At 36.2% G+C, this 21,762-nt stretch overlaps 2 protein-coding genes across 9 annotated transcripts in view; both read left to right on the top strand.

Annotated features, from left to right (window-relative positions):
- The window catches only part of ctdspla (CTD (carboxy-terminal domain, RNA polymerase II, polypeptide A) small phosphatase-like a), a 41,536-nt gene extending 31,921 nt beyond the window's left edge, over positions 1 to 9,615 (top strand). For all 5 annotated transcript variants that reach the window (XM_051881800.1, XM_051881801.1, XM_051881798.1 and 2 more), the window contains 4 exons: positions 2,234 to 2,290; positions 3,122 to 3,214; positions 6,976 to 7,161; positions 8,672 to 9,615. In XM_051881800.1, the coding sequence (XP_051737760.1) occupies positions 2,234 to 2,290; positions 3,122 to 3,214; positions 6,976 to 7,161; positions 8,672 to 8,797 (462 nt within the window). In that variant the 3' untranslated portion in view covers positions 8,798 to 9,615. The remainder of the gene's footprint in view (positions 1 to 2,233; positions 2,291 to 3,121; positions 3,215 to 6,975; positions 7,162 to 8,671) is intronic.
- Positions 9,616 to 9,756: 141 nt separating this feature from the next.
- The window catches only part of vill (villin-like), a 22,283-nt gene continuing 10,277 nt past the window's right edge, over positions 9,757 to 21,762 (top strand). For 2 of the 4 annotated variants that reach the window (XM_051881790.1, XM_051881793.1), the window contains exons 1-7: positions 9,757 to 10,064; positions 18,057 to 18,162; positions 18,306 to 18,380; positions 19,729 to 19,922; positions 20,006 to 20,114; positions 21,085 to 21,195; positions 21,290 to 21,495. In XM_051881790.1, the coding sequence (XP_051737750.1) occupies positions 18,094 to 18,162; positions 18,306 to 18,380; positions 19,729 to 19,922; positions 20,006 to 20,114; positions 21,085 to 21,195; positions 21,290 to 21,495 (764 nt within the window). In that variant the 5' untranslated portion in view covers positions 9,757 to 10,064; positions 18,057 to 18,093. Of the gene's footprint in view, positions 10,065 to 14,213; positions 14,339 to 18,056; positions 18,163 to 18,305; positions 18,381 to 19,728; positions 19,923 to 20,005; positions 20,115 to 21,084; positions 21,196 to 21,289; positions 21,496 to 21,762 lie in introns of those variants that run through there. The other 2 variants (XM_051881791.1, XM_051881792.1) reach the window with 2 other exon arrangements.

Here is a 21,762-nt window from a genome sequence, read left to right on the forward strand (position 1 = left end):
CAATATTGACCAAAAGTCTGTACTTCATTGCGCTAATCTTTTTAATTGCTTTTTTTTTAACAAATAAATGACACTTGAAATATATTGAAGTATTAAATGTTGTTTAAACATTTTTAGTACATGACTGTCTGGAATACTTGATATTCAGAATACATTTGTATATTGACCTGTAAACCAATCTCTTACAGTATTCTATACATCTCATGTAGCAATCTACACTCTGTTTATTAATAATTTAATCTCAAATCAATATCCAAAGTCAGTGCATTTACTTACATGGTAAGTAGCCATGCATTAAGTGGGATAATGTACAGTCAGATGGTCATTTTTTTTTACAAAATGAAATTATACCAGATCCCTTCCAACTACATTTTTGTATTGAGTTTGCCTATAAATTGTTCGGTACATATATTGGTTGTATACTGTATGTACAGTTCATTACACAAACATATTTGACCACTGCATGCAGCAATTAAAATTTTAGACTGCCGTGTAATAAAATGTCTTTATAGATGTATTACAGTATATACACAACATTGTAATCCCTGTCATTCTCTCTCTCAGAAATTATACACTGCACTTTCTGATAGTTGATTCTTTTGTTTAGAGGACAGTAGAAGCTTATAATAAAGATATATAAAGATATATATATAGATTAGGATTGGAAATAATATATACCTGATTTATATGATAATAGGATTCAAGATTGCGTTTTCCAGCTAATGTCATTCACAATCCTCAATAGTATAGATCACACACTCCTCCTACTGGCCATATTATGAACTGATCTGTAAATCAGTTGACTGAAAACTGATTTGAAATCAGTCCCTTCATTAAATATTTAGACATTGTTCTTAAACATTCAAAAAAAATTCTAGATAAACATTTAGAAACTGTGCACGAAGAAAGTTCATTTTCTTACTTTATTTGATCTTGTTTTCCAGTATAAAATATCTAAACATTCTTAAAATAATACAATTTATATTTGTAAGACTATATATATATATATATATATATATATATATATATATAGTGTCTTACAAATATAAACATATAATAAACATATATAGTGTATTTATAATATGAAGTTTGAGTATATGGAATGAAAGTCTGAATATATAGAATTAAACTTTAATATATGAAATGAAATTTGCAATATATGGAATGAAAGTGCAAATTTGATAGTACTTAATAATGTATAACTAGTTATATCCTTGTTATCAGAGCAATAGCCTTCTGAATTGCATGACTTTAAAAATTGCATTCCCTGAAATGTTCCAATACTTTGCTGAGCTAGAAAAATGTTCATATATATATATATATATATATATATATATATATATATATATAATGTTCAGGGTAATATAATTTTAAGTTTACTTACCCCATTGTTGAGTAGTTTGTTCTTTTTTAAGCATAAAATCATTTAAAAATGTTGTTAAATCTATGGTTAAAAAAAGAAATATGCCAATTGGGTAAGAACATTATATTATTTAAATATAAAATAAATTATTTAAAATTATAAAATTTATAAATTGATCTTGTTTTGAGGATGTCCAGGATGTTCTGGAAAACAAGACACATCAGATTAAGAAAATTGTTTTGTGTGTGTGTGTGTGTGTGTGTGTGTGTGTGTGTGTGTCTGTTAAATTGTGTTGTAAAATGAAACTATCCATTCATAATCATGATGTTATGCAAACCCGGTCAGAGAGGGGACAGGTACCTTCTGGATGAGCCTCCTTCTCTGCCGTCCAATCAGAACTGAGAACCGCAAAATTACCTTGTTTTTAACAAGCACCTGAAAAATGCATCGAGCAAAAGTTGTCTCTCTTCTCCTCATCTCCTGTTCCCTTTCTCTCTTTGCATTACGAGAGCTCAGAGCCGCCTGCTGCGTTTCTTTCATCGTCTCCCTGCGCTCTACAGCACGTCTCCTCCTCTCTCTCCCTCCTCTTTCTTTAAAAGCGTATCAAGTCTCTTTTCAAAGAAGTTTGCCGTTCCCAGCTCCATGCAGTCAGCTGTCAGAAACACGCGCTCAAATGCGCACGCTCGTGCACATACACTCTTAAAGCTCAAAGAAATGTAATTGAAAGGCTTGACTACAGGTAGCAGTGAAGCGATGGATGCCTCCCTCTGGCTCTCACTTAGAGAACACTGCAGCTGATACAGCTGTAACATTCTTACAGTGGGTTTCAAGCAGACTCCTAATGTGTGATTTCCTGTTTTGTGCCCGCAGCCCATCAGCAACGCAGACTTTATAGTCCCTGTGGAGATTGACGGAACAGTTCATCAGGTACCGTGCAAATGGGTTCAAATGTAGCCATGGGTAAATGTTCACACTTTGTCTGCAACGGTTTGCAAACGAAGCTCATGCTCACTTTGAATCTGGACTGTGTTTTTGTATTTTCTTTTAGCTTAACTTTTACTGAACCTGGAATATTACTGTAAAAGATCAATCAAGTTTGAATCAGCAGCCTCACTGTTCTGTGGATTTTTTGCCGTATTAAGACATTAGCATTAATGATTTTTTCTGCTTTCCAACATGTGTCCTCTGAGGCTTTGTATTTTTATTCAGTTTTCTTTTCTTTTTTTTTTCTTTTTTTTTTTTTTGCCCTTCCTTTCATCTCTTAAGAAAAAGTAATATGTGAGTGGCCCCAAAGGGTTGATGCTAAATCACAGTCTGAATCTGAACTCATTTCCTTTTATCATTCTCCTTGAGTCGTTGGGTGCGATGTAGTCAGCAGCACTCGCTCGAGGTAACTAACTTGAAGTAAATAAATGTCACCCGTCTGAACACAGCCGAAAGCTCAGAGTAAACACACTTAAGGGGAGTCTGAATTGTGTTGATAGTAAGTCTGTGTGTGAGTCAATATGGCTCATTTGTTGCTGGAGCACATCTGCGAAGTGGCTGATACCTGGTTCAAGTAATCCAGGATAGGCTTTTTGGATCAGGGTTGGCCTGTTCTTGGTTACTTGCACTGGGTTGCAGCAACTGAACGACGAGTTCAAGACTGAAAAGCTACGAAGAGATTTGTTGAAAGTTCAGTTAGCGTCTCCTCAATTTCCAGGAATCAGAAGCGATTCATTTCCATCAGTAATAGCTGTTTATTTGGTTTGTTTGAAGGTGTACGTGCTGAAGAGGCCTCATGTGGATGAGTTTCTGCAGAAAATGGGCGAACTGTTTGAATGTGTTCTTTTTACAGCCAGCCTGGCTAAGGTAAGGCTCTCTAAGGATTCTTCTCACTGCACATAAACCATCGGATCCATCTCTAGTCAATATTTTGTCAATTAGTCAATGTTTTATAGACTTCATTTATAGCAACAGAAGTCATTTTCAATGAAAATTGGTGATTTTTCAGCAACATTAGCAACATTAACATTGCGATGCAATGTGTGCGCACCCAGTGACTCAACAAAGTTGAGAAAAGTTTAACTTTATGCAAATAAGTGATGAAGTGAAGTCAGTGGAGCTCACAGGATCCATCTCCTGTGAGATTCTCGAGGTGGAACAGAGGACGATAATGTTATTGAGGGTGATTTTGCCCTTCTATATGATTTATATAAAAAACCATGTGTGGAAAACTGAGTCAGAAAGTTTGTCGGCAGTAAGTTTGGTTCATGCATTACAAATCGTTCATCTTGTTCATGATATGATGCATTATTCACCTCTGGTATTTACATAAAATGCTTTCCTTGCATAACATTCAATTTTTGCAGCAAGAAAACTGATTCCTTGTCAAAATCGAATGACATCAGCCAGTTTTTAAAAAGCTGTTGTTTGGATTGGGTTCGTAAAATTATTAAACAATCTCATGGGGTTTTTTTTTTTTGGATCAGATATATATAATATACAAACCCGATTCCAAAAAAATTGGGACACTGTACAAATTGTGAATAAAAAAGGAATGCAATAATTTACAAATCTCATAAACTTATATTTTATTCACAATAGAATATAGATAACATATCAAATGTTGAAAGTGAGACATTTTGAAATGTCATGCTAAATATTGGCTCATTTTGGATTTCATGAGAGCTACACATTCCAAAAAAGTTGGGACAGGTAGCAATAAGAGGCTGGAAAAGTTAAATGTACATATAAGGAACAGCTGGAGGACCATTTTTTCAACTTATTAGGTCAATTGGCAACATGATTGGGTATAAAAAGAGCCTCTCAGAGTGGCAGTGTCTCTCAGAAGTCAGGATGGGCAGAGGATCACCAATTCCCCCAATGCTGCGGCGAAAAATAGTGGAGCAATATCAGAAAGGAGTTTCTCAGAGAAAAATTGCAAAGAGTTTGAAGTTATCATCATCTACAGTGCATAATATCATCCAAAGATTCAGAGAATCTGGAACAATCTCTGTGCGTAAGGGTCAAGGCCGGAAAACCATACTGGATGCCCGTGATCTTCGGGCCCTTAGACGGCACTGCATCACATACAGGAATGCTACTGTAATAGAAATCACAACATGGGCTCAGGAATACTTCCAGAAAACATTGTAGGTGAACACAATCCACCGTGCCATTCACTGTTGCCGGCTAAAACTCTATAGGTCAAAAAAGAAGCCATATCTAAACATGATCCAGAAGCGCAGGCGTTTTCTCTGGGCCAAGGCTCATTTAAAATGGACTGTGGCAAAGTGGAAAACTGTTCTGTGGTCAGAAGAATCAAAATTTGAAGTTCTTTTTGGAAAACTGGGACGCCATGTCATCCGGACTAAAGAGGACAAGGACAACCCAAGTTGTTATCAGCGCTCAGTTCAGAAGCCTGCATCTCTGATGGTATGGGGTTGCATGAGTGCGTGTGGCATGGGCAGCTTACACATCTGGAAAGGCACCATCAATGCTGAAAGGTATATCCAAGTTCTAGAACAACATATGCTCCCATCCAGACGTCGTCTCTTTCAGGGAAGACCTTGCATTTTCCAACATGACAATGCCAGACCACATACTGCATCAATTACAACATCATGGCTGCGTAGAAGAAGGATCCAGGTACTGAAATGGCCAGCCTGCAGTCCAGATCTTTCACCCATAGAAAACATTTGGCGCATCATAAAGAGGAAGATGCGACAAAGAAGACCTAAGACAGTTGAGCAACTAGAAGCCTGTATTAGACAAGAATGGGACAACATTCCTATTCCTAAACTTGAGCAACTTGTCTCCTCAATCCCTAGACATTTGCAGACTGTTATAAAAAGAGGGGATGCCACACAGTGGTAAACATGGCCTTGTCCCAACTTTTTTGAGATGTGTTGATGCCATGAAATTTAAAATCAACTTATTTTTCCCTTAAAATTATACATTTTCTCAGTTTAAACATTTGATATGTCATCTATGTTGTATTCTGAATAAAATATTGAAATTTGAAACTTCCACATCATTGCATTCCTTTTTTATTCACAATTTGTACAGTGTCCCAACTTTTTTGGAATCGGGTTTGTATAACAATATATTTAATAATATTTTTTTTATTATTTTATTATTATTATTATTATTATGCAAGATTAGCATGCTTGAGCACTACTAACACTCTGCCTCCATTAATCTACAGTATTAGTACACAGTTCAGCTTCAGTTTTAGAATTTATTTTGGTAACACTTCATTTTACAGTGTCCTTGTTATATATGCCACATGTACTTACTGTAGTAATAACAGTGAATTATGCATAATTACATGAAACTAACCCTAAACCAAACCTTATCCCTAATTATATAGTAAGTACATGTTGTTAATTAATATTAGTCAGTACTTAAAGGAATAGTTCACCCAAAAATGAAAATTACCCCATAATTTACTCACCCTCAAGCCATTTTAGGTGTAAATTACTTTCTTCTTTCAGCTGAACACAATCAGAGTTATATTAAATAATATCCTGGCTCTTCCCAGCTTTGTAATGGCATTGAATAGTGCCTGAGTTTTTGAAGCTCCAAAAAGCACATCCATCATAAAAATAATCCAGTGGGTTAATAAATGCCTTCTGAATTGAAGTGATGGGTTTTTGTAAGAAAAATATCCATATTTAAAACTATAATCACTGCCTTCCGGCAACAGCCATACGTGAGTTCATGAGAGAGTCAAGTTCCGGCGGAAGGGTGACCTGTGACCCAACGTATGACGTGAAACGTAGGTCAGAGGTCACCCTTCAGAGCACATTGCGCTTTTCGGAAGGAGGGGCTTCATAAAGACCAGAGATAAAAGACAGGAACTAAACAGAGCGTTACTGACAGATTGGGAAGAGGAGCTGCAACAATGTAAAATATGTGAAAAATAATGCTTTTTGAAAAATACCTATTCTAGTAGACCCCTAGTCTCAGCCTCAGACGTCACGCCCACGGACTGTTAACTGGCACAATTAACTAGAAACACTTCAGGATTTTCGAAGTTGTCATCTGGTTGGTTGAATTCTACAGGATGTCCAGGAGACGTGTGTGTCACATTCTTTAACGGTCCGCCTGGAAACAAATGCTGTGATGCTAAACCCCCTCACGGAAGAAGAATGCCGTCGTGTTTACATCTGTGACAATGAGTGCTTACCAGGATCAAATGCTGGATTTTCAAAAGTATGTGAAGTTCGCGGTTCCAGTAAACTTGCACAACGTTCTTGAATGAATAATTTATTAGATGCACGCCGCTCTGTTATTGTTGGGACATCAACTTTACATTTTCATGCCCCTAAACGTGACGCGGAACAAAACAAACTGTGATTGGTTGCATTACATGTCAGTCAAACGTCCTCTTGGGCGGTCCTTGGCCAATGAAAACTGCGATAGAGTCCAGACCTTCTCCTGTCAGTCTGAAGGTCTGGCTACGCAAGACTAATCAAGACTTTGAAAAAGGGAATAAGAGGTCTGCTTTAAATATTTAAAATAATATGACTATATTGTAAATATTATAAATCTCATATTATAATATGTTGTTGTATTGTTTGTGTGCTATGCTCATAGCTGTCTTTGTTTTTTTTTTGGTCTTGTAGTACGCTGACCCTGTAGCAGACCTGTTGGACCAGTGGGGTGTGTTCAGGGCACGGCTCTTCAGGGAATCCTGTGTGTTCCACCGGGGGAACTACGTCAAAGACCTCAGCCGACTGGGCCGGGAGCTCAACAAAGTCATCATAGTGGACAACTCACCTGCCTCCTACATCTTCCATCCAGAGAATGCTGTACGTACCACTATGGGCCGCACCTGCAGTTGACTTACAGTATCAGAATACACTTTTACTATATAATACAGGCTGCATGTTGACTTCTAGAACTTGTGATGTGTGTGAATTTGTCTTTTATCCCAGAATAATTTTTTTTCCAGTGGAACTAATGAGGTAGAACCCAGGCGCTGGCACTCTACACTCCTTTGTCAAAACTTCTCATCAATTATAGATTCAGCCTTTAGCGAGAGACCTCAGTCAGACAGATCCTACCTCAGTGCTGTCAACTCCTACACATGCTCGCATCCGTCCTGTTAGATTAGAAGGTGTTATTCTGTATTGAAACTAATGAGCTAAAGGTGCTTATTAAAGCCTGTTATCTCTGAGAAAGTGGAGACCTCTTCTCAAGACACTGCACACAAAATAAGTTGGTTGGCTGTGTCACGTATGCCTTTATCTGCCACCACTGTCAACAGTACCTCCTGAGCGATAAACCAGAATAAATCAAAATCTCAATATGGCTTAGTCCTCCACACAAACTCATTTTTGCATCTGCTCTGAGTTACAATGCACATTTGGCCATAAATATTAGTATTGTAATTTTAAAGTTGTACTACTAATAATAATAATATTGCAGTTAGATTTTTTCTCCAAATTGTGCAGCAGTACTTCCATACTTTTTAACTGACTGAATCATGAAAGAACTTCAGGCCTTACAAACAGGCCTTACAATTTTTTTGACATTTTTAAAGGGACAGAATAAGTTAAAATTATTGTACACATTTAGTTCATGAAATTGACTCAATCTTGCTGACTGTTAAAGGGGGAAAATGTTTTCTTAAAGGAATAGTTCACCTAAAAATGAAAATTGTCATCATTTATTCAACCTCATGTAGTTCCAAATAGTGTTGTCAAAAGTACCGAATTTGGTACCAAGTCGGTACTGAAATTTTAAAAATGTGACGATGCGTTTCCCCCTAGCATTTTGAGTGGATTCTAAAACACCTCTGATTGGCTATTGTGTTCATGTACTCAACAGATATGTCTGTGATTGACTACAATGATCAACGCTTCAAAAACTTGTTGTAAATAGACATCTTTGGCGCCCTTCATTGAGCGCTTACACAGATAAACACGGAAGCGTTTGATCTATCAGCGGATATATTAGGAATTACAATTTTTTTATGTATTTTATTACATACTAGGGTTTAAAATTTCAGTACCGACTTGGTACCGAAGTCGGTACTTTTGACAACGCTTGTTCCAAACCTGAATGACCATCTTCAAAATATGTTCTTTTTGTTCAGCAGAAGAAAGAAAGTCATACAGGTTTGATACAACATCAGAAATTTCATTTTTGGGTGAACTATCCCTTTAAATGTTTTATTAGGGGACCCTATACTAAATGGATATTGATAAGAATAAATTTATTTTGCTCGAATACTAATTTAGTGAGTATAGTTGACAAAAAGTGTTTTTCAGCATGTGTTTAAATTATCTTTTTGTAATGGCGTTTGTATGTTTGCAGGTGCCGGTGCAGTCGTGGTTTGATGACATGACAGACACCGAGCTGCTGGATTTACTGCCACTGTTTGAAGGCCTAAGCAGAGAGACGGACGTTTACGGTGTGTTACAGAGCCTGAGGACCAGGTAGCACACGGGTCCAACACTGCCTTGCAAACACAAACAATTCCCTCCATCCATCTGGGGTCGAGCCAACATTCAGCTCTGGCCTCTAGAGGACACCACTTACCCAACGAACGCTACTTTATCTCCCTCAGTGGACCAACGGCCAACAATATTCCTTGGCAAGCAAATATATACACTCACTTTTGATGCAGAATGAAGCGTCATTTTTTAAGAAAAACACAAGAGTTTACTATCCTTGAGTATATTTACCAGGAAAAAAGAACAGAAAAACAACAAGACAAGCTATTTTTCTGGACCACCGTGAAAACACTTTGAACTTTTTTTTTCTGTTCAGACTATGCAGGCAGTCTTTTCCGTGACGTCATCGGTAGTTCCAACAACTGTGATTTATTTTTTCTTGTTCTCTCGTACCAAACGAAGTGCCTTCTGACTGTTGTTTTTATGAGGACACAATTGAGTTTTTGTATGCTGCATATTTACAATTCGAAACCTTTAAACAAACACTTACTGTAAGACCAAGGCGAACAATGAGTCTTTTAAAATTCATGAAGACTTTACGGTGATGGTCAGGTGTCTTCACTGGACTGAATGATATTATCAAGCAAAAGATGATGCCGTTATTTTCTTGGGTTAATTTATGCCTTTGAAAATATAGCATATAAGCGTTGTGTTCAAAGGAAATGTTTGCATCTATTACCCAACTGTGATTTGAACTAATAATACAACATATATTGTGGAAAAAAAGCGTTAATCAGCAATCCAATACGTCAGGATCTGAAATTAATAATCATCATTATCAAAATAAAAGATGCAATCAATATACATGTTTGTGTCTGTTTGTGTGCATTTCACTTGAGTATGTTCCAATGGGATGCTGGGAAGCCATGAGCGGATTACACACAATGAGTCCATTGTACAAGATCTTTACAGTACAGTGAACTTAAATATGCTTGGTTTTCCTCAACAAGATTGATTTTGTGTAAATAATGGAGTGCTCAGAAATGTGGGCTGTGTGAAAAATAGTTAATGAGCAAACTCTGTGCACTCGTCTAGTTTGCTGCATGATTTGTCATGAACCTTAAGCGGTTCACTTACAGAGAAGAAACCAAAAGGCCACCTGTGACAGTAAATAGTCATTTTTGGTGGTAAAACTTTGGAAAAAGCTTAGATTTCCTTTTTTTTTTAGCCATGGAAATATATGTGGCGGCGATCAGCTGTGCATTTATACGTTATTGAGTTATTGTATCTGTTGACCTTGGAGTCTGAGAAAGGTAAGATGGTTTTCACATTTTCACAAATATTTATGTCTCAGTTTACACTGTGAAAGTGAAAAGACCACTTTAAGGAAAATAATTTTAACCTGACCTGGTAAAAATTACTTTATGTTGGTTTTCTCCAATGTAGCCAGATTGATTTAGTTATAAAATAGTTTCTCTGACTTAGATAAAACATTTACTTAGGTTACAAAAGACTTCACAATATATTTACACTGTCAGAAGTTCCTGATCTCAATGATTAACTTCATAATATCCAAATATGGTGCCTAGAAACCTCTGTGAATCACATGACCTTGAGCTTTATGGATTGTGTGTTTTGCTTCTTAGAGATGAAAACAGTGTGTGTTTGAGAGTATAAAATTACATTTTGAATTTGGGTGCTGTCAGAAAGATGTTTGCCTAAGGTGTTTCTGGGACGGTGGATGAAAGGACCAGCTGAATATGAGCTCTTATGTTGGGTTTCTCCTCTGGAAATGAGTCATATCTGTTTGCTTTACTATTGTCATGAATGTTTGTCTATGTGTGTGTTCTGGACCGAGAGGGAAGGACACGCTGTTCTGTGTCATTAGTGAGAAAAATGCTGTTAAATCCTAAAGGTTCCTCCTTATGCAGTGTTAAGTGCTTATTTGAGTAATACAGTAAAACTAAGTGTTTGCTACCAACATACTGCAATGGACAAGTTTGTGTTGTTTCACAAACACTTTAATGGATTACTTAACCGGCTGGTAAACCTTTACGTAATAATGACATTGGGGTAAACATAATCAATTTTGCCCAAATCCTATTGATCTCTTTCCCTAAACAGTGTCATTGAGTTTCTTCACATTAAATTCACTCAGATACCTTTTATTGTTAGAATTTGAAGATCCTGACATTGAGAAAAGAGAAGCTAATTGTATGCTGGAAATTGTGTTATTTCTGTTTCAATGGGCCTTTGAGAGGGTGGAAGTAAAAAAGTTATGGAGCCCCTAAATGGACGTAGCAAAAAAAATATATGAGATGGGGGGAATGATATTTTAATGCTTTTGTGTTTTCTTGCAAATGTTTTGCATTCGCTTGCAGAATGTTTGATAGATAGATAGATAGATAGATAGATAGATAGATAGATAGATAATATCGTCTAGATGTCGTCTGGAGGGGAGCATAACCTTTATATACCTTTCAGCATTCATAGTGCCTTCCAAAATATACAAGCTGCCCATACCGTATGCACTTATGCACCCCCATACCATCAGAGATGCTGGTTTTTGAACTGAACGCTGAAAACACGCTGGAAGGTCTCCCTCCTCTTTAGCCCGGAGGACACGGCGTCCTTGATTTCTAACAAGAATGTCAAATTTGGACTCGTCTGACCATAGAACACTTTTCCACTTTGAAACAGTCCATTTTAAATAATCCTTGGCCCACAGGACACGACGGCGCTTCTGGACCATGTTCACATATGGCTTCCTTTTTGCATGATAGAGCTTTAGTTGGCATCTGCAGATGGCACGGCGGATTGTGTTTACCGACAGTGGTTTCTGGAAGTATTCCTGGGCCCATTTAGTAATGTCATTGACACAAACATGCCGACGAGTGATGCAGTGTCGTCTGAGGGCCCGAAGACCACGGGCATCCAATAAAGGTCTTTGGCCTTGTCCCTTACGCACAGAGATTTCTCCAGTTTCTCTGAATCTTTTGATGATGTTATGCACTGTAGATGATGAGATTTGCAAAGCCTTTGCAATTTCACGTTGAGGAACATTGTTTTTAAAGTATTCCACAATCTTTTTACGCACTCTTTCACAGATTGGAGAGCCTCTGCCCATCTTTACTTCTGAGAGACTCTGCCTCTCTAAGACATCCCTTTTACAGCTAATCATGTTACAGACCTGATATCAATTAACTTAATTAGTTAGATGTTCTCCCAGCTGAATCTTTTCAAAATCTCTTGCTTTTTCAGCCATTTGTTGCCCCCGTGCCAACTTTTTTGAGACCTGTAGCAGGCATCAAATTTGAAATGAGCTCATTTAGTGGATAAAATTGTAAAATTTCTCAGTTTAAACATTTATGTTACCTATGTTCTATTGTGAATAAAATGTTGTCTCATGTGATTTGAAAGTCTTTTAGTTTTCATTTTATTTAAATTTAAAAAAACTTCCCAACATTTCTGGAATTCGGGTTGTAAAATATAATGAATATATAGGCTTATTAGGTTAATATAGTACTTATATTTAGCGAAAGAGTTCATTTCCCTGATGAACTAACAAGCTGTGGACTCGCCTGAGGTAAATGCTACTGCTACGTGACTGTTTACAAGCTTTTATTCTTTCCGCCGTTGAAACACTGATTGAGCGATTACACAAGATATTATGTTTCAGTAAGTTGTACTGTATCTTTCAACATACCAGATGTTCATTCATGTTTATTCTGTAATTAGTATTAAAGAGGAAGTGATGATCACGTTCACTCGCGCTCCGCGCTCCCGCTTGAAATGAGGCGCCTGTACAGCGATCTGTCATGTGATTAAATAGAATTTGAAAGATGACACCTTGTTTCTTATCGAAAGTAACAAAATGCAAGCTTATTGCGATTTAATTGTGGTTAGGCTACAACGCATTCCTCCTGTTGATCCAATGGACCAGGGCTGGGCGGGGCGTGTTCATGTGAGTATCGTGGTTCCTACCGTGGGTGGTGTATCACGGTTTTTCGGTTCGGTTTGAATATTGTTACACCCCTAATAGATAGATAGATAGATAGATAATCATTAAAACTGCTGTTTTCAATCCTAAAAAGAAGCTGTTTTTCCTCGTTATAAATGTCTTTTTACTTCTATCCTTGTAATTATGTTTTGTCACACACACAATAGCTACTATTGATCACCCATAGAAACAGCGTCCACCTTTTTCTGTCTCGCTCAGAATGACATTCTGGCCTGCAATTAAGGGGAAGCCTCTAAACCTTAATGAAGCACCACTTTGCCGCTTACTTATCTTTATTTTTTAGTGGCTGATGGGCCGTTTGCCATAGGAAGCCTCTGATATCTGTCCAAGAGCGTCTCGCAGGGGATTCGTTCGCTCAGTCTCCCCATCTGCTGGAGTGGAAGAGATTAATCACTGTCTCCTCTCTCTGCCTCTCCTGAGTGTCTGTGTGGCGTTCCCGTCTGAAGCGTTCCCTATGATCTGAGAGTGAAAGAGCTGAGACACAGAGCTGATGTGAGTGGAATCCAGAGCAGGAAAGAGACGCTTGAGTCGCTCTGACATCCACCAACTTCAAACAAGCTTGTTTTAGATAACTGAGAGAATGTGTGATTATGATAGAGATTCCTAATTCATGTAAAGGGTTCACCCAAAATTTCGGTTATTCACGCTCATGTTGTTTAAAACATGTTTGGCATTCTTTCTTCTGTGAAACATGGAAGGAGAAAATATAATAAAAATCATGGAAAAACTCCATAAAAGTAGTCTATATAATGCACTATATTACAAGTCATAAATACTAAAAAAATTCAAGTCATTATTCACTGATAATCTTCCCCTTCCGTGAGCTGAATCATTCTAGTGATTTGTGTAAAAAACACAACTCAGCTCAGAACAACTTCAGAAGACATGGAATATAGCACAAAATCCTATAAGTTACGTTTATGGTCCCTACTGTATATTCACTTTCGTTATATTGATATCTCACCAAGGGTGCATTTATTTGATCAAAAAAATACAGTAAAAACTATGAAATATTATTACAATTTAAAATAACTGTTTTCTATAATATATTTTAAAATGTAATTTATTCCTGTGATGCCAAAGCTGAATTTTCAGCATCATTACTCCAGTCTTCAGTGTCACATGATCTTTCAGAAATCATTCTAATATGATTTGCTGCTCAAGAAACATTTCTTATTATTATCAAACAGTTCTAAAACACTTGTGCTGCCTAATATTTTTACACAAACCATGAATGGACAAACACATGCATATTTTTAGACGTCATTTATTGGCTTTTGTGTTAATTTATTTCTAAAGGTTTTTTTATATAGAGTTTTTCTTTCTAAAGGTGTATTTATATGGTTATGTACATAAGAGGTCAAAGGAACTCCTATTCCTGTCCATATAAAGTCTTGTATGAGTATTAAGGTGTGTTCCCACCTGTAGGGCTGGACATATACAAGCCCTTCCCTGATCAGCACACATTCACAATACACACAGGGAGAGGAAGACGCTTATAGACATTCATCATTAATACATTAATACATTACTACCCTGAACAATACTTCTGTGTGCGACATACAGGTAAGAGCAAAATATATTTAAACTATCATAACTAATCAGTCATTTGATGGTACATATACAGTCCTTAACGGATATGTTAAATACTTTGTCAAAGTTTTACATAATTAAAGTTAACTTTTACTTGTAACTAAAACAATACACTTTATTTGCAATACATATAAAGCAGAATTGCATCAGTCAGACTCGTTGATGGAAATTTTACTCTGTTCGAGATAGTATATTATTTTATACTGTGTAACAGAAGCTTATAAATTTGTCATAAAGAATTACAAGATCCTGCATGAACGAACTCTCACTGGGAAATATAAGACTAAACCATGTAACTGATCAGGACTTATGTGTCGACTATTGTTTAAAAAGCTTTGTCAATAGACGGGAAAACCAGTCATTCAAGCACACAAAACTATTAAATACGCAGTGTGCTTGTAAAGTAGATTGTGCTTTAGTAATGAGCTTTTGTCAGAGAGTGATCAGAAGAATGTGTTATTTGAACGTTAATTTAATGTAACAGGATCATGTGAGAGATTAAAAGCTGTTGAGACAGATATTACTTCTGATTATTAGTAGATCATATCAAGGTCGTAACCATATCTTGAACATTGGGGGGAACATTGGGATCATTTTGAACTATTTGCAAATAATGTTTGCATTAAAAGGGGTGGTTGATTATGATTTCACTTTTTTTAACTTTAGTTAGTGTAAAATGTTGCTATTAGAGCATAAACAACATCTGTAAAGTTACAATGCTCAAAGTTCAATGCAAAGGGAGATATTTTCTTTTAAAGAATTCTCTGTTTGGACTACAACAAACGGCTGTTAGGGACTGCAACAAGCTTCTTCCCGGGTTAGTGACATCACTATCCCTAAAATTTACATAAACCCTGCCCCCAAGAACACGCAACAAAGGGGGTGAGGCCATGTTGGGCTGAAGAGGAAGAGTTGTTGTAGTAGAGTGTTGTTACCATGCTGTCATTTTACGCCGGACTGCTTCACAAACGAGGGTCAATTCAATGCTGGATTTGCACAAAAGATTAACATGACGGCACATGCTAGTCGATGAATCAACTCCACAGCAACTACATACACTTATCCACTAACCATTCAGAAACGTCCAGATACTTTTTATAAGTTGTAACTTCTTCCAGAGTCTCTCCATCAGTGTCCGACTCCAGTTTGAACAATTAAGGCTGAACACCGTTACTGACAATCGTCATTTTGGGTGCGTGAGATTCTCCAGCTTTGTTGTTGTTTAGCAACCGAAGCGCGAGCTGTTAAAGCTCCGCCCTCTTCCGGAAAGCTGCCAGGAGCAGCAGCTTATTTGCATTTAAAGGGACACACACAAAAACAGCGTGTTTTTGCTCACACCCAAATAAGGGCAAATTTGACAAGCTATAATAAATGATCTGTGGGGTATTTTGAGCTGAAACTTCACAGACACATTCTGGGGACACCAGTGACTTATACTACATCTTGTAAAAGGGACATTATAGGTCCCCTTTAAAATTGTTACGATTAGTCCAGACTGAAGGCGAGCTTGATGAACCCAAGTGCAGTTTATTGAAGTAAAGTGAGCAAACAAACCAAGCAACCAGTTGACATGAACATGAGCAGACTTGACCTTGAGCAGACTTGACCTTGAGCAGACTTGACCATAAGACTCACCAACAGCAGGGTTACAATAACAATACACGACCAAGTAACATGGGGAAGACAATGGCTTTAAATACAAGAACTTAGAGAACACATGACTATGGCAACCAATGGGGAAGAGACACAAGAAACAAGGGAACCAATGACAGAACAGAACTGAAAACCACATGACCATAACCAACCAATGAAAACATGACACGTAGACTAAGGGAGAACATGAGGAACAAGTGAAGCATGACACAAACAAGCAACATGAATCAAACTACAAAATAAAAGACATGAAATCATAAACATGAACACAAAACCAAAACATACGTGACAAAAATATGCACACATGTACTTTTATTTGTATGTCTAATATGTCAAAAACAAAAAACGTTTCTTGTTTCGTGACACTCAGTTAGGAATTACATGAATCATGTAAATGCATATAGCAAAGCCAATATTCTTCAGGTTCAAATTGTGCTGGAGTAGACATTACAGAGCATTGTCAATACAAGATCTTGACCCAAATTGAGGCACTTCTTGTTGGAAATTAATGTTGTGATGTTATTTCCATCAAGAGGTGCATCAATTTTTGGTCAAGAGCTTGTACTGACAATGCAAGAGGTGAGCACTCTGTAAAGTCTCCTCCAGCACATTCCAAAGACTTGAATTCATTGAATTCTTTCACAATTTGAGCCGGATGAATCTTTACATTGTCATCCTAGAATATAGCCATGATACGTCTTCCTACATGGTTGTTTAGAAATGAAAAGCTACACACTCCATCAATTAGGGTTAAAAGAACTGATTCCAAACATATAACATGCTAGAAACACAATAATCACATACATAACGATCTAATCATAAACTCTTAAGCATTTGCCTATTTAAATCCAAACAGCGATTTTTTTTTTTTTTTGGTCATACCAAACATACCAACATACAGCTGTATGTTGGTATGACCAACATACAGCTGTGCTTTAGTTTGTCTGTTTTCTCACTGAATACCATTTTCTGAGAAATCCAATATGGGTGAATTAGTATGATTAAATTGGAGATTTTTTTCATTCAGGATGGTGTCTTCTACATCCTGAGATTGTTCTGTTTGATCGTTGCGCTCCTTGTGTGTTCATGCTCCACCCTCAACACAATATTTCAGTCAATATTCTCGCGCCCCAGTTTCTTAGCAACAGCTGCGTTGTGATTATGAAAGGTCAGCGTTTCTTTTCACTGTTAACACTGAGTTTTATGGAAGAGGACTGGCTGCTGATTTTTAGTTGGTGTTTATTTGCAGTGTGCTAATTATTTGTCCCAATAAGCTTCACAGCTTGTCTGAATATGCATTTGAAATTTATTCTGAAGCAAAGCCCTTAGCAGGACACATACTGTACATGATGAAACATCTGAAAGAGATTTTGGCTATCATGTGACCCCAGAGCTGCAAAATATTTCCACATAATTTGTAATGTGAATAGCGATCTGTTCTGATACAAATTTCTGCCAAGTAGTTTTTGTGTTTATCGAGCAGATTCTTCAATGTGAAATCCATTTGTTGCCATGGTACTGGGCAGCGCTGTTTATTAGTGGTACAGAATCTCTGGAGGAAGTAAAATCTCCACATATCCTCTCCATCATCCTTTCATAAACCATCTGTTCTCAAGTCACTGTTATGAGTGATGATGGAATATTGCTCCCTGATATTTCACATTTGCAAAGATCTGTCATGACATTTAATTAAAAACTGAAATGTGACACTGTAGATAGTGAAACACTGCTCTATCTATCTATCTATCTATCTATCTATCTATCTATCTATCTATCTATCTATCTATCTATCTATCTATCTGTCTGTCTGTCTGTCTATTTAATTATCTGTCTGTTAAAATATGCTAATTTTATCTTATGTAGAAGATGTGTTTATAAGTATTAAGTTTTAAATATAATCCAATGTTTGTTGTTTGTTTTTTTGCTGAAGTAAATAAGACTGAATTGATTTCTGTATATGTCAAAATGTGATTCAATATACCCAAAGTGTTATTATCAGTTATGAAGTATTACATTGTGGATATCTGTTTTAATTCAGATAGTTTGAGCATTGAGATTTCTCAGAATCCAGCAGAATGACTGAAGCCCAGGATGTGTTTAAAAACATCCAGCGAAAGCCTGGCCTGCAGATCTGGACCATCAGTGTAAGAGACCACTGTTGTTTTCTCCCTTTTTTGTGAGCTCTATGATTTAATATTTATTAAAAACAAAGAAACAAACATGAAAACAAGTCTGCATTTTTTGTTATTCCTAGTATTATGTATTATTCTGTTTTCTGTTTCTTTAGAAAATGCAAATGGTCCCTGTCCCAGAGCAAGCATTTGGAAATTTTTTTGAGGGTGACTGCTATATAATTCTTAATGTAAGTAATTTCAATCTAATTCACAGAGAAGCTCTTGAGGTCGTCTCACATAGTGCTTTTGGAAAGGTTTACTATACATGAACACTTTTGAATATCTCCAGTTGACAATGATCTCAGTGATCTCACAACTTTGTCCTGTTAAACAAAGGAAGATGTCATTATGGAATTTTTAAAACTACTTTTTTTTCCAATGATAATGCATGGTGATTTTTCAAAAAAAAAAAAAAAATTAAAAGTTTTAATTTTTTAATAATGATAAAATATTGTATAAATATAAAATTTTGTGCTGTCAAAACGATTGATCACAATTAATCACGTCTAACAAAATTTTGTAAATACACACACACACACACACACACACACACACACACAAATATATTATGTATTTACAAACTTTTGTTAGATGTGATTAATCGCAGTTAATCGATTTGAATGTTATATTGATTAATCGACTAATCGATACAAATATATTTATACACACATTATGTATTTACAAACTTTTATGTTAGATGTGATTAATCCATTAATCGATATGAATATTATATCGATTAATCAATATAAATATATTTATACACATACATACATTATGTATTTACAAAATTTTATGTTAGATGCGATTAATTTGCGATTAATCGATTTGACGGCACAAATAAAATTATACATAACGATTTGAATGAATAAATTGATTGATTTTTTTTATTATTACTAATAATAACTGATTAATACTACTTTTTTCCAATGATAATGCATGGTGATTTTTCTAAAAAAATAAATAAAATAGTTTTAATTTTTTAATAATTATAAAATATTATGTAAATATAAAATTTTGTGCTGTCAAAACGATTAATCAATTAATCGCGTCTAACATCAAATTTTGTAAATATATGTGTTTGTGTACATATATATATATACATACACACACACACACATATAATGTATTTACAAACTTTTATATGTTAGATGTAATTAATCGCAATTAATTGATTTGAATGTTATAACAATTAATCGACTAATCAATATAAATATAGTTATACACATATATTATGTATTTACAAAATTTTATGTTAGATGTGAATAATCGCAATTAATCAATATGAATATTATATCAATTACTCAAAATAAATATATTTATACACACACATTATGTATTGACAAAATTTTATGTTAGATGCGATTAATTTGCGATTAATCGATTTGACAGCACAAATAAAATTATACATATCAATTTGAATGAATGAATTGAATGATTTTTTTTTTATTACTGATAATAACTGATTATTACTGGTTCATGATACCTTCTTAAGCATAGGTGTATCTGTCCTCATGCATTTTGTCCTGTGTCATTCAGGTGAGCAACAGTGCCACACAATCCACTGACATCCACTACTGGATAGGCAACACTTCCTCTCAGGATGAGCAGGGAGCGGCAGCCATCTATGTGACCCAACTGGACGAGTATCTCGGCGGCAGTCCGGTTCAATACCGGGAGGTCCAGGGATGTGAATCAGCTAAATTCAAAAGCTACTTCAAGAATGGTCTCATGTGAGTAAAACAAAAATATTTTGGCTTGCTCCTCCCAATTCCATAACAATCTGATTATGTCCAAATTTTCTTGTTTCCTGCAGATATAAAAAAGGTGGTGTGGGATCGGGATTCACTCACGTGGAGACCAATGTGTATAACATTAAGCGACTGCTCCACGTCAAAGGGACAAAACACGTGACTGCCAGAGAGGTGAACTACTACACCAGACACCTCCAACTGCAATGCAAAATTACAATTTCCTCTATAGAGAAAGCTCAGCTAAGGCAAATGATGCCTAATATTCATTCATTCAATCATTAAGCTTGCTCTAACACTTCTAGAAATGTTAAATTTAAATTAGAATCTATGATCATACCCAAATATTTAAAATGCTTAACAATATTTATTGCCTCTCCTTTAACTAAAATATCTAGTCGACTCTCATCAGCTCTTTTAATAGATAAATACATTACAGTTTTGCTCAATAGTAAGACAAGAGTGAGTTAAACAGTCTGAGACTTTGTTCAATGCAGCAGTAAGTTTGATAGCATTTGTCTTAGCATAAGTATCAATAACTGTATCATCTGCACACAAACCACAGGTAGATCATTAATATATAAACTAAATAAAATTGGTCCAAGAATCAATCCCTGTGGGACTCCAATAGTAGATCAATGAAAAATTTTGCTTTTGCCTTTCTCAATTCCTTTACAACTTTATTACATAAGGATTAAAATGTCCTTCTATCATGAGCTAACCCAATTTGAAAACCCTTGTTTTAACAGAACACAGACCTTTTATGCTTGAGCTGATTTATAAATGTGGTCAATGCACATTAGAGTATTTGCAATTCAATTTACTTTGTAGGGACAGATATTTATGTTGTAGGCTAAGGGGAAACATTAAGGGGATCGGTAAATGAAGCTGTCGGACTCTAAATTATTGAATTTAATGCGTAAGAAGGTCAAGAATCTTGTCTCTGCATACTGTTCTCATGCCCTCTGATGTTTCTCTCTTACTTGGCCTGGATCCTTGTCTTTTAGGTTGTCCATTTCAGAAAGAAACAAGAATAAATATCCTATTCGGAGCTGAACAGGACTTTTTCAGTAATGTCTGATTTCTAGCCAGTACTGACTGAACACTAGGTAAATTTTAGCGGGTTGTGTGTGTGTCTCTGCAGGTGGAGGTTTCCTGGAGCAGTTTTAATCTAGGGGACATATTCATTCTGGACATGGGAAAAGCAATAATTCAATGGAACGGTCCTCAAAGCAATAGACAAGAAAAATTAAAGGTAATTGAAGTAACAGGAAACGACACTGGGCTGGATGACTTATAAAATTATGAATTCATTGATTTCTATTGGGTTCCTCTCCTGTCTTCTGTAGGCTGTTCTGTTGGCTCAGGACATCAGGGACCGAGAGCGTGGAGGCCGGGCTCAGATTGGTGTGGTCGAGGGTGGACAGGAAGAAGCCTCTCCTGACCTGTTGAAGGTCATGGTATCTGTTTTGGGTCAGAGGACTGTTCATCTGAAAGAGGCAATCCCTGATGACAAACCAGACCAAAACCAGAACTCCATCATCAAACTCTACCAGTATGACACTTTAATATATTTGTCCATGACTACATAATCTATCTATCTATCTATCTATCTATCTATCTATCTATCTATCTATCTATCTGTCTGTCTGTCTGTCTGTCTGTCTGTCTATCTATCTATCGGTCTGTCTGTCTGTCTGTCTGTCTGTCATTCTATCTATCTATCTATCTATCTATCTATCTATCTGTCTGTCTGTCATTCTATCTATCTATCTATCTATCTATCTATCTATCTGTCTGTCTGTCTGTCTGTCTGTCTGTC

Source organism: Ctenopharyngodon idella, chromosome 23 (genome assembly GCF_019924925.1).
Source record: "Ctenopharyngodon idella isolate HZGC_01 chromosome 23, HZGC01, whole genome shotgun sequence".
Taxonomy (NCBI): domain Eukaryota; kingdom Metazoa; phylum Chordata; class Actinopteri; order Cypriniformes; family Xenocyprididae; genus Ctenopharyngodon; species Ctenopharyngodon idella.